This window comes from Vicia villosa, unplaced genomic scaffold (assembly GCF_029867415.1).
Source record: "Vicia villosa cultivar HV-30 ecotype Madison, WI unplaced genomic scaffold, Vvil1.0 ctg.000244F_1_1_3, whole genome shotgun sequence".
In the NCBI taxonomy this organism is placed as follows: domain Eukaryota; kingdom Viridiplantae; phylum Streptophyta; class Magnoliopsida; order Fabales; family Fabaceae; genus Vicia; species Vicia villosa.
Genome location: NW_026705096.1, coordinates 434,488 through 449,395, shown reverse-complemented (window position 1 = coordinate 449,395; position 14,908 = coordinate 434,488). Strand labels below are relative to the sequence as shown.

Here is a 14,908-nt window from a genome sequence, read left to right as displayed (position 1 = left end):
GATTTAATTTTGAAATTTTCTTGGTCTTGTACGCTAGTTCGCTCTGTACACCCTCATAGACGGCCCTAGAAGTGAGTTTACAAGGTGAAGTATCTACAAGATGGCTCAATTTCCCATCGCAAGGAAAAACTTGTTGCAAAGGAGTTCTTATAAAGTCCTTCTTGTGATTTCACATAAATCTTTGCACCAGTTGCAAGAATTTAAACTGTAAATTTAATGTGTAGGTTTAGATAACTCTCGGAGTTTTCTTGAAGGCCTGATATATAGGGGTTCAAACACCAAACTGGGGGAGAGACTTCGACTAGGCCTCCACCCCCTAGAGTCCCAAGGTGGGAGGTAGACTTCTCTCCTAAGGGTAGGGAGGCTAAATTGACCATTGGGGAAAGAGGGGGTGAACCCACATCAACTTTAAAGAAGGCCTCGCCCACTGGGAATTCTCTATGGAGCAATTATTCCTTTAATGTCAACAAGTTTACGGGAGTTCGCCTTCCTTTTTCTGAGGACATCTCATGGGATATAAGGCGATCAATAATCAATTTTTCTCGAAGCAATTCAACCTTAAAGAGGCTCAGCAGCTAAGGGTTCTCCTTATAGAGTGAATCTTGAGGGGGGGGGTAATATGATAAGGTAGGTAAGGATCTGAAGAAAAAGCTTTCCAAGTACAAAAGGGACCTAGCTTAAGGGAAGACTATAATCGAGACTTTGCAGAAGGAGATGGACAACTCAATGGGCAATCCCTTTAATAATGTTGGACGGCCCAATATACATTTCACGCATGACCACGCGTTATAAGCAGGGGAGCACTTGAACTAATGAAATGTCGACTTAAGAGGAGCTAAATGTGTGCCTTTCGGCCCGCCCTCCAGGTCTCTTTTATTTATACCACTACATAGTGTTAATTCTAAAATGTGAATATTCAATTAAATTGAATGACTTTCGGCCGATCTATTTAATTGGGCACATGTATTAGGTGTAGGGGTGGGAATAGGCTGGGTCGAACTAGATTTTGCTAAGCCTAATACTGACTTGTCAAAATTTCAAAGCCTAATCCTGGTCTGTGGCTTATCAAAGGCTTATCTTTAGGCCTAAGTCTGACCTTTTCGAATGTCTGTTTGGCCTAAGAGCCTGCATGAAAGCCTATTTTATTAGAGTATTTGTAAATAAGAAATTTAACTAATGTTTAAATAGACTAACAAATTAAAATATCAACAAGACTAAATACTTATTTGTGTTGACTTATTCAAGTTTACCTATTAACAAAAATTTTGTGAAACTTTTTGTTTGAGAGAAGTTATGAAAAACAACTTATGACGTTGTTCATAAAGATTTTACAGTTAATTTTCATCTGATATTCAAAATGACTAAGCTTGATTTTTGTATTTTAATCCAAAGTATAAATACAATATTATAATAATAATTAAATTTTATATATATATATACACACACACACACATATATGAGGAGGGATATATTTACTCCAAGAGTAAGTATAAAAGACTTACTCCAAATCTTAATCATTAATTTTCATTAATCTAACGGTTTTAATTGATCATTTAATCTAATTATTTTTGGAAATATTTTTCTATATAAAAAATTAATTAAAGTCGTTAAATTAATGATATCAATGGTTAAGATTTGGAGTAAGTCTTTCACGCTTACTCTTGGAGTAAATATATCCCTCTCTCTCTCTCTCTCTCTCTCTATATATATATATATATATATATATATATATATATATATATATATATATATATATATATATATATATATATATATATATATATATATATATATATATAGAGCGAGAGAGAGGAGGGTTGTATTTACTCCAGGAGTAAGTTATTATAACTTACTCCAAATCTAGACCATTGATTCTTCTCAATCTAATGGTTAAAAATAATAAGTAATAGTTTTCTCTCTCCACATTTAATTACTTATTATTTTTAACCACTAGATTGAAAATATTCAATGGTCTAGATTTGGAGTAAGTTATAATAACTTACTCCTGGAGTAAATATAACCCTCCTCATATATATATATATATATATATATATATATATATATATATATATATATATATATATATATATATATATATATATATGTATATATATATATATATGTATGTATATATATATATATGTATGTATATATATATATGTATGTATATATATATATGTATGTATATATATATATATATATATGTATATATATATATATATAGATATATATATATATATATATATATATATATATATATATTCAATGGTCTAGATTTGGAGTAAGTTATAATAACTTACTCCTGGAGTAAATATAACCCTCCTCATATATATATATATATATATATATATATATATGCCAACCTACTAGGCTTAAAAGGCCTTTGGTATTTTATGTGGCATAGTCTTTTTAGTTAAATAGGCTTTTAAGAAAGTCTAGGTCTTTTCTATTTAAAAAAAAAATCTGACCTGGTCTGAGTCTATGTAGGTTAGGTCGTAGGACCCTTTTAGTTGACCTGACCTATTCCCTCTTTTAATTAGGTGTTTTTCAAAATATTGGCGAGGAGAATGAAAGAGGTGCTTTTGTAGAGTTTATTCTTAGAAGGAAGAAAAATGGTGGATGGAATCCTAATAGAAAATGAATTAGTTGATGAGATGAAAAGTAAGATAAAAGTTGATTCTAAAAAGTCGATCGTTTCAGTGGATTGGTCTTATCTAGATCACGTAATGGAGAAAATGGATTTTCATCGAAAGTGAAGAAACTGGATTGGATTTCAGAATGTCTATCAACTTCCTACATATATGTATTGATCAAGGATAGCCCAATAAAAAAGTACAACATAGAAAATACAACATAGAAAGAGATATGAGGCAAGGAGATCCTCTATCACTTTTTTCTCTTTTTGGTTGCAGCCAAAAGGCTTCATTTGATAATTTCAAAAGTGGTTGAGAACAGTCTTTTTAATGATTATCTATTCAAAGTTGCGTGAGTGAGGCTTTCGCACTTACAATAGCGCAGACGATACACATAATTGGCAAGAAAAGCTGGAAGAATATTTAAAAAATTAAAACAGCTCTACATTTATTTGAAATTGGTGCCTTTATTTAAAATCAACTTTCATAAGTGTTTACTCGTCGGTATTAATAATCTCAATGGATAGAGGAAGCAATGTTAGTACTTCATTGTAAGCAGGGTCGGCCTTGGGTCATGGCAACCATGCCCAGGGCCCAAAGCCTCAAAAAATCGGAGATTTCAAAATCGATAAAAAGGTTAAAATATTATAATAATTACTAATAGTATATAGACTATTTGCAAAGTTAATTACAACTAAATCGTGTATCTGAGTGGTTAAGCTAGTGCCGAATGATTTAGAGGGTGTAGGTTCGATTCTCTTTGTTATCTATATATACTAGATTGTCCACCCGAGCTCCGCACGGATATATTAGAAATAAAATTACATTATTTTATAATAATTTATATTAAATTTTTATATTTGCATATAAAATTAGTTTATAGTCCATTTAGCTTATGTTTGAAATTATACTTTTAATTTTTTAATTAGAAACAATAATATTTATCATGGTTGCATTTATATATTAAAACATTAAGAGTATAAAAATATTACTACTTGAACTATAATAAGTTTAACATTTAATTTATAATTTCTATTAATTTTAGTACAAATGAATATAATTGTAATAATCATAATATCGTAAAAATAAAAAAAATAGAATTAAAATAAATGTATTTATGTCAACAACAATCGCATATTTATAGCTAATATATTAAAAATATCAAATTTGAGAAAAAATAATTTTCACTACTGTAGTGAAAAATATGTAGCTATTAAAATTTCAAAAGCACGATTATGAAATTACGTTCTAGTAAATAACGTTATTCTATATATAAAACATTTACATGTAATAAATATATATAATACACAAATGGTTGAATATGCAATTATTGATTTTATTTTATTAATTAGATCGTATAGCATTGATTAAATAAATATTTTATTTATTAGCACTATTATTAATTTTATTTTATTAATTAGATCATATTATTAAAAAAATATTTTATTTATTAGCATTATTATCAAATTTTGAATACCAATTAATTTGAATAATAAAAGGCAAATTTGACGATTTTGCTTTGAAACAATAATCCACTTTACTATATTGAAAACAATATAAGGACAATCAACCTTACTATATTGAAAATAAAATGACAATCAACTTTACTATATTGAAAATAAAATAAAATGATAATCAACTTTACTATATTGAAAATAATAGTACAAATCAATTGCACAACAATAAAAAACAAACAACATCAATGAACCACATATCATCATCCGAGTATAATTTATATATTCTCCTTTCTTCCGAGTATTTAAATCAGGTAAAAATTTGCATTTGAAGCCCTTAACACATTGACCCAATTTAAAAAAAATCACATGATATAGACTTGGGATCAACCCGTAACAAAATTCAGGTACATTAGTTTCCAGCACCACTAAATAACACAAACTTGTTAAGAAAAGAGCATGAAAAAGATAGAGGAAGAATAAAAGAAAGATGACGGTGAGAATATGAGTTTTGGTGGAAACCCTAGCAAAGTGATTTGGAAACCCTATTTACATTTTTTTCTCTTGTCAAAGTTGAAGAGATCGGATGAAGTTGATAAGTAGACATATTTGAATCCAAATATATAGGTGGGAGTGAGAAGAAGAAAAAAGTCTATGTAGATCTGCAAATGAAGTTATTCGATTTAGGGTTATTTATGGGATATGTGATATGTAACGGTTGTAGGAACCGTTTTTTGGCATATGGAAGATAAACTATTTTGTAACCGCTGTAGAAGGAGAAGGATGCACCAAATGTGAAATTATCGTAGAAGTTGGAAAAAGAAATATCACGTTGGATATTTTACCCATTAATAAAAAATAGTAACCGAAAAAAATAGAAATAAAATATTACATTAAAATAGTAATTTATGGCACCTTTAATGAATAGTTAAAGAGATGAAAAAAATTAAAAATTAAAAAGTTGTAGGTGGTTATGAAATAGAATATATATATATATATATATATATATATATATATATATATATATATATATATATATATATATATTTATAATAATTTACATCAAAATATATTATTACTAGTAGAATATAGGAATATTAAAATAGAGAGGAGTGCTAGCAACACTCTCTTTTGAACACTCTCTCAAGCACTCACTTTTTTATTGGTTGAAACATGTGTGGGCCCCTCATTTTGAAAATAGGTCCCACATAAAGTAGTAGAGCCCACACATGTTTCAACCAATAAGAAAGTGAGTGTTTGAGAGAGTGTTCAAAAGAGAGTGTTGCTAGCATTTCTCTTAAAAAAGAAGTTAAAATATAGGAATATAAATAAAATATAATGATAACTTTTTTAATATAAATTTATATTTTGAAATTAAACAATGAATGCATCAATTAAAATTAAATTTTATTATAACAATGGTAAAATGTAACCGAGTTTTAAATAATAATATATTCATAAATGTTATTATATCTACTTAATATAAATCCAAGGTTGTCATGATGACAACCTAGGACACAACCCTAACCCTACTTCTTACATGGCATCATATTAGCATCTCAATGCTTATGTGGCATCCTATTAAAATTTAGAATTTTTATCACTTTTCTTTTAATTCTTCACAACAACTCCAATTAAATACCACAATTAATAATAATACTAAAATAAATAATAATAATATTAATAATAACATAATAATATTAAACCATCACTATTAATAATAATATATTAATATTAAACCATCACTATTAATATTAATAAAATAATATATCTAACTAATAATAATAGTAAAATAATAATAACAACTATAATAATAATAATTATAATAATAATAATAATAATAATAATAATAATAATAATAATAATAAAATAATAATATAATAACCAACCACCATAATTATAAATAATAATAATAATAATAATATATTCAATTAACACTATTATATCTTAATATCCTAATTCTCTTTCTTTTATACAAAAAATCTTTATAGATCTCAATAATTAAATACATGACTCCTTTACATTTTAATATGTAACATTTTTATATTCTATTTATTTTAAAATATTTATTTTTATTTAACTATTGGTATATAATATTTTTAAATAAATAGTTAAATTATTTTTTAAATTTATAGTATTAGAACTCAATAATTAAATACACGACTCCTTTAAATTTAATATGTAACATTTTTATATTCAATTTATTTTAAAATATTTATTTTTCATAATATAAAATAAAAATATTTTTATCAATATTTTATTTTAATAATATAAAAATAAAAAATATTATTTAATTTTATTTATAAGTAAGTTTTCTTCATTTATATTAAAATATTTATTCTTTATAGTTTTTTAAATTTGAAACGTACGACAGGGGAGATGACCTTTCTGTGTTTTTAATAAATTTTTAGTTTTTATTTATCATTATATAAAGATATAAAATTTAATAATACTAATGTAAATTTAAATTAATCTTCATAATTTCTTTACCATTAATATATTTTAATTGAAAATTATTTTTATAACTTCTTTCATTAATTTCTCCTTTGAATAATTATTTAATTGGCCGTTTATAAAATTACTCATTTTCTAAAATTTAATTCTTACATAAATTAATTTTAATAATTTTAATAATTCCGTTACATTTGTGTTGTATTTAATGTTTATAAACCTCTTTAATTCTTAATTTTAATTCTTACAATTTATAATTATATTTTTCACTCAATATTAATATATTTAACCCAAAATTTTTATTAATTTCTATTGGTCTACATGTTCTTTCTTGATGTGAGTATAAATATGTGGCTTTAAGTTCATATCTTCATTTCTATGCTATTCTTCAAATTTGTATGATAGTTTTTATTTTCTATTTCTTACTTTATACATGTGTATTGATTATTAATTTTATTTCCATCACAGGGTAAAAGATTATTCATTTGTTTTGAGGTTTCAAGATTATATTTTTATGGTACCTCATGTAAGTATTTTTATGTTTTTAACTATAATATTTATATTCATCCAAAAATTTAACATATCAGTATTTTGAGATTTCAAGATTATATTTTGATGTTACACTCAAATATCTATCTTTCTACATCTATCCACGAATTTAAATATATTATTATTTTTATATAGATTTATGAACACAAATTCATATGCACATTCAAGAACAGTGCTCCCAAGAAAAGTACGATTCTCTCTTGCTATTATGTCTCTATTCTCTATAATTATATTTTATAATAAGTTTTCTAGAGGCTTAATGCCTCATATAACTATCTTAATGAATTAATATTGTTGTAAAAATAATTTCAGGCCAATCATATATGTAAGCAAACCTCATAACTACCTTAATAAACTACCACTGTTATAAAGATAATTACAGGTCTGCCATATATAAAAGCTGAATGTATCGACAATATGATTCAATTTCTAATATTTTTGTAAGATTATCTATATAAAATATATCATCTTACATTGCACAGTCATTAATTTTTCTCTAAGATTGTATTATATTATCATTAGTATTTAACTTTCAATATTTTTTAGCATATTATATTTATATTACAATTATGTTTCACGTAAGAATTATATATCACTTATTGGCGATATCTCAACTATATTAATTTTAATTTCACATTTAAATATAATTTTTTTACTATAATTTCATACATATTTATCATTTCGATAATTTTTAATTCTATGTGGAAAATTTTACATATAAAAAATATCAAAATAAAATTTATAAATAATTAAGCTCATCTATTTTTAGAATTAAAAAAATATTAAATAAAAATGTTTCCCTTTCTATATTTCAGATTTAAATTTTGTAAAGATATATGATTTTAGAAAAATATATTTTATACAAATTAATTTTTTCTCAGAATTTTTCAATTATTACAATTTAATATATTTATTTTTATTTAATAACAAGTAATTGGAACTATTAACAACAATTTAAATTTATGTTACATTTTACCATTATTATAATAAATTTTAATTTTAATTGCTGCATTCATTGCTTAATTTAGAAATATAAATTTATATTAAAACTTATTTATTTTATAATTATAAAATATTAATATTACTTACTAATAATATATCACTTTTAATTTTAAAATTATTATGTTTAGATATAATATTATATTTAATAACAGATTAATGAAATTTTATCAATTTGATATCAATATATCAATTTAATATATTTAATAAATATAATATATTAAAATATAAAATACTTAACTCTAGAAAATACTAATGTTTTTATATTTTGACTTTACTTTTTTAAAACATAGTGACATTTATTTAATTAGAATCATAAACACTACATTTAATTAAATAAGATATTTTATATAAATAATTTACATATTATTATAAGAAACTCCACATATTAAAATTAAAAAAAATACATAACTCTAGGAAAAATGTTAACATTTCTATATTTTAATTTATTTTTAATTTTAATATTATTGTATTTTTAATAATAATAATATATTCTGGTGTAAATTAATAGAATATATAACAATTTAGTTTTTATTCCATCTCTTTAACTCCATCAAAGGTCTCATAAAAATATTATTTTAATACAATACTTAATTTATGTTTATCAGTTACTATTTTTTGTAATTGATAGAAGAATGAACTTTTAGAAATGATGTTAAAACTGTCATAAAATATTGTCTTTTTGTATTTTTACAAATCTTTATAACCACCTTTAATTCTACATTCATTATTTACTCACACTGCCTTTGCTATCCATTTCACCTATACATTTTTATCTAGGATTTTTCTCAATGTCTACTATTGATTTCAACTCCATTTAGAGAGTTTTTTTCTTCTATTAACTATTTTTATATTTGTTTATCTTATTATTAAGTTTCATACTCGGTTATTCTATTTTCATGTCAAAACATATTATATATTTTTGCAGGCTTAGCGAATACAAGATATTGCAAACATAAATTATATCTACTCCAAAACAAGCACATGCAAGAGTTTTGAGGGGTATCTAGGCCAAAAGTGATTCAATAGGGCAGTAATTTATCTAAAATATTTAGATAACATCTACTTAATATAAATTCAAGGTTGTCATGATGACAACCTTGGTAACAATCCTAAACATAATGATGACGTGTCTTTCTAATATAACACAAATGTTGATGTGTCAACCTCTTTAAATCTCGGGATTAATAGTCAATTGTAAGTCACTTAACTTAAATATTTGGGACTTAAGGATAATAGTCAAATTGTAAGTCACTTAACTTAAATATGGTTTAGTCGCATATATACTGTGTATGAAACAAATGCACAATGCAGTGGAAAATTTGACTCCCAAATTTATATTTTCCTATTTTTAATTTATATTTTCAATTTTGAATTGTTTTATTTTTGTCATTTATTTTATTTATTCTTTCATTAGTTAATTTAGTAGATTAGGTTTTGACATCTCACTATTGTAATTCTCTTCTCTTTTAGAATTTATTATATTTGTATGTTTTTTTTCAATATTATGGATTAAATATATAGTATGAGAGATTTACATGTCTTTCAAGCGAAAATAAGTGGTATAAGAATCGTTTTTTTAAAATGTCTAATATCACTTTTAATAAATTCTTAGTATTGAATATGTTTATATTATATTATATTAAATCTTTTTATTCACTTATTAAGTTTATCATTTTTAACATGATTATTAATATATATATATATATATATATATATATATATATATATATATATATATATATATATATATATATATATATATATATATATATATACATATATATTATAAACTATTAAATTATTGTTAATCTTTTTATATAAAAACATAAACTCCATATAAAGTATCATTACAAATATATTTTATATTTATTTAACTAATTATTTATCAATGATAATAAATAAAATATATCCGCGCATCGCGCAGGTAGACGTCTAGTTTTATTAGATATCATTAATAATTGAAACATGAATGTAAGTATTCTTATAAGGCTTAATATTAAGCCCTAGAATATATGATTTAGCCCCAGAATAAAATTGAGACAAATTCAATTGTTATAATAATTTACACTAAAATATATTATTACTATTAAAATTAGAGAAATATTAAAAAAAGTCATTTGATAAATTATTTTTCAAAAACAGTTTTAAAATTAAAAATAAATTTGTTATATATATATATATATATATATATATATATATATTATATATATATATATATATATATATATATATATATATATTTGAATTAAAATAAAAAGAATGAAGAGCTTTATTTTTTTTTATTTATAAGTGAATTGGATTAGGAATGAGTTTTATTTTGTTTATAATTTATAATTGAAATTGATATTAACATATTAGAGTTTTTTTTAATTAAAATAAACAGAATGAAGAGTTTTATTTTTAATTTTTAATTTATAAGTGAATTAGATTAGGAATGAGTTTTATTTTGTTTTTAATTTATAATTGAAATTGATAATTAACATATTAGAGTTTTTGTCCAAAGTTAGTATGAAGATGACATGTCAGCATTTGATTACTATGAAGGTGACATGTCAACATTAGGGTTAGGATTGTGTTTAAGGTTGTCATCATGACAACCTTGGATTTATATAAAGTACATAACAAATATTTTGGCAACTCACTCAATACATTGATTTGATCCCACCGATGCCAGTATAGTTGTTTTGATTTATATTAGGGGTCAATTTTTTTTATTTACCCTGGACGCCGGCTCTGATTGTGATTGTAAGGTTGGAACATTAACTTTAAAGTATCAGGGTCTTCCAATTGAAGGAAATTCTAAAAGGGTGTGAGTGGATGCGCTGGTTTTCAGTACAGAATCCATAACTGTAAATGGCTTGTGCCTTGAAGAAGAGGCAATCTATGTGATGTGAATGAAATTTGCACATATCAAAACAGAAAGTACATAACATGACAAAAACTAAAGGACCTAATTTGTATTGTATACTTTCTTTCTTTCATAAATATGATAGTTGTGTCCAAAATTTATAAACTGAAATATTACTATCATATGCTACTTTCATCTAAAATGTGACTGAAAATTAATAACTTGAAGATCTTCTCAGGATCTAGTTTCCCTTTAGGATTCTTCGAAGTTCGTCGGAGAATCCTTGCAACAGAATCGGCTTTCGGATAACTCCATTAAATCCAATATGCATACATTTTTCCCGCAAACCTTCTCCCGAGCTTGCTGTCAAAGCAACGACGATAGGCCAATTACGGCTTTTAAACTTCCGGATCCTCGAAGTAACTTCAAATCCATCTAAATCAGGCAAGTGAAGATCCAAAAGAATGACTTCAAAGGGAGATCCACCAGCAGGTCCAATAAGGCTAAGACATTCTAATCCGGAAGAAACTGATGTGACAACACAGCCGAGTTTCTGAAGAAATTTACGTGTTACTACTCTATTAACATCGTCGTTGTCAGCCAACAAGACTTGCAGACCACGGAACAAAGAATTTGAACTCGACGACTCTGAACTCTCTCCTGGTTCGGGGATGGTTACAGCGATTGATCGACGCAACTGAAACCGTAGAGCCAGGGTCATGACTTGAGGAAAGCCTCTAGCGTTTGGTACCGACCGAATGCTCCCTTTCATTGACTGTCATAAACAAAAGTACAAAATCAATGCAGAGAAAATATAATTTACAGAAAACAAAAACAGTTCCAACTTCAAATATAGTATACCAATTAATCATTAAAATTTCATGGATCTTCAACAAATCTATGAATAAAATGTATCTAGAGACAATCATGACTAATAACTAATCCACAAGTTATATGTATTTAATCGAATGTTCGCATGATAATGAAGGTAAGTAAAACAAATACAACTACGTAAATTAAATCGCAAGTTCTATGCGTAAAACATTTCAATTTCATAAGACAGAACTTGAAATTTTTGAAATGGATTCCAAAATGCTATATCACAATGTCATTATGAAGCAATGCAGAAATAATGCTGTATGTCTCACCTGGATTATCTTCTTGCAATTAATGAAGCTCAACTTTTCATCGAACGCCCGATCACTCGTACGCGTCCTACCTGAAAGCCGGCCTGAAGAAGCTGAGGTCTCGGATTCAGAATCACTGCTATTGATCCCAATCTCAAATCTAACATCTACATCACCGCTAGACGAGCTTGGTCTCCAAGTTGCATATCCCTGATCAGTCCTTCCTCGGCTTCCCGATTCTGCAAAAACTCGAAAGACAAGAATACCTCCACCGTGGTTACCATCTATAAGGTTCCTAACCATGTGCAAAATCACTTGAAAGACCCTCTTCTCATCGCCGATAACATAGTTAGGCAAGGATTTATCAACCTCAACCTTAAATCCATAACCCTTACATAAACTCATACACTTAGCAATGCAAGCTGCTTCTTTCAACATGTTATGTAACCCAAAACATTTCATCTCCAAAGTAAATCTTCCACTTCCAACATCCCTATCCGAATTATCCATAGCATCGTTCATCAAGTTCGATACAACGCTGCTTGTCCTTACCATCGAATCCACAATAAGTTTCTGTTCATTTTTCAAATTCTCATCTTGCAACATTGAAAGCAAACCCATAACTGAATGCATTGGCCTTCCCATTCCATTACTCATAACTTTCTGAAAAACCGCTCTAGCCTCACTCGCCATCATAGTCTTCCTTTTCTCCTGTTGCAATGATTGGTTTTGCTCCTCCAATTTCTCCCTCATGAGCTGCGATTCTTCGAGAATTGCAGCATGAGAAAGAGCCACAGTTACCTGATCGGCAACAACTTTAATAATCTCCATCTCTTGATTGCTCCAAGATCTATCCTCTGCGCTAGGAAGTACCAAAACAAGTATCGCGTAACAAGCTTCCGTTACTTCTGACGCTCCTCCTTTGAAATCGCTAACACGAAGCATTCGCATTCGGATTGCAGCAACCGGTCCTACATCAACAGAAACTCCACTACTAGCAGAAGCAAGCGGTGAATCAGAATCAATAACGTTAACTACATTATCTCCCTTAACTCGTACAACATCCGGATCAGTAATCGGTATAGAGGAGTTAACATTCCTCCCATTCAATTCATGAGTGAGGCTCATTTCAGTTTTATCAACATTAGGCATCCACACAGCACAATTCTGCAACCCTAAAGTTTTCGACAGCTCAACCAAAGTAGTATACAGAATCTTATGTCTATCGAGCGATTTTCTAATCTCTTGAGTAAGCATTCTCACATGCATTCCAGCCTCATTCTGTTTCGTGATCATACCAACCTCGATTCCAAGCTCCCTCGTCTTAAGCTTGAGCAAAAACTCTCGAACCTTCACTTTAAGAAGCAAAGGGATCAAAGTGATCAATGTTATGGCAGTTGCACATGAAACCATTGCAGTGAGGACTTTCAAGACAGTCAGTGTCACGATGGTTTGAAAAGTGTGAGGTCCATAAGTCCAACTATTCAACAAATGTGTCATTCCACAAAGGACTATGAATGCAAGGAACTGAAAAAGAACCCATTTGAATGGAATGTTTGAGCAACTAATAAAATAGAGAAGCTCGATAGGGATTGAGAAATACGCGATGGCGATTAAGAAATCTCCGATTTTCTGGCATTCTAGAATATTCTCAATAGTCCACCAGCTTGTGTCATCATCGCAGTTGCATTTTGGAAATCCATTAGCAGTTGCAGATACACACAATAGAAGCAGGAAAGTTAAAAATCCAGATGCTGTTGATTTATACATTGTTCCAGTTGGTTCTTCAACAATTTTGCAACTTCAATATTTTGGTTCTGTCATTGTCAAAACAGTTTCAAACTCAGTAAGATCCAAATCATAGAAAACACAGAAATTTGAGATCCCAAAATAGATCAATAATAAATAAAAAAAATAGAGCATAATCCAACTAGATTCTCTACCAATAAACAAATTTATAAATAGAAAAATAAATCTGCAGAATTACACCCCCCACATTAGTTTATTATAAATAAATAAAAGCAAAAGAAACCAGTATATTCCAATCTTAATATTCTTAACATTATAGACATAACATCAACACTAACACGTCGACGCCAATCACAGTTTGAAAAAATAAATAAGTTAAACGTCTCACAAAGTATCAATGTCAGTTTCAGACACACAGGAACACTAACAAGAGACGGACACTAACAAGAGATGCCAAAATTTAGTTAAAGATACATTATTCCTAGCCATAAGAAAGAACCAAATGAAAGAGTCATCCACCACCCATTAGTTTATTATACATTAAACAAGTGCAACTATACCCACCATCATCAACTTCATTGGAAAGAAAGAAAGAATACAAAGAAACACACTTTATCATGTAACAAATCCCAACATTTATTATTTTTCTATCTATCTTTCCATTGGTCATTTATATATTTATACATATAGAAAGAGAGGGGGGAAGTACCTGGCTTGGCTTTATGAGCAGAAAAACAGCAACCTCGTACAACGTAAACAGGTGAGAAGGTGAAGTTTTCGACCCTTTTTGCCGGAAAAAATGGTAGTTTAAGCTTTTATAATCTACACAAAAATATCAAAACTTTAGAGATACCCAGAAACATAATGCAAAAAATAATTTTTCTGTACAGAATATATGAATATATTATGAACATGTTGGAAAACATGATATTATTAAACAAAAGTATGGTAAAGTAAGTCGTGGCAATGTCTTTGTATTCATAATGACGTTACATATTATGACAGTAAAAACAATTTAGAAGTATGGTTATGAAGAATGTGTTTGTTTGAGAAAGTGACAAACCGTGAAACAATTGCGCCGTTGTTTGGATTGCG

The 14,908-nt window shown here is 27.2% G+C and overlaps 1 protein-coding gene across 1 annotated transcript; it reads right to left on the bottom strand.

Annotated features, from left to right (window-relative positions):
- Positions 1 to 10,986: 10,986 nt before the first annotated feature.
- Positions 10,987 to 13,848, bottom strand: LOC131625830 (ethylene receptor 2-like). Its single transcript, XM_058896656.1, has 2 exons — positions 12,086 to 13,848; positions 10,987 to 11,712 (listed from the first exon to the last, which is right to left on the bottom strand). Exons 1-2 carry the CDS (start codon positions 13,832 to 13,834, stop codon positions 11,179 to 11,181), a joined length of 2,283 nt encoding a protein of 760 aa, XP_058752639.1. The 5' UTR covers positions 13,835 to 13,848; the 3' UTR covers positions 10,987 to 11,178.
- Between the last annotated feature and the right edge of the window lie 1,060 nt (positions 13,849 to 14,908).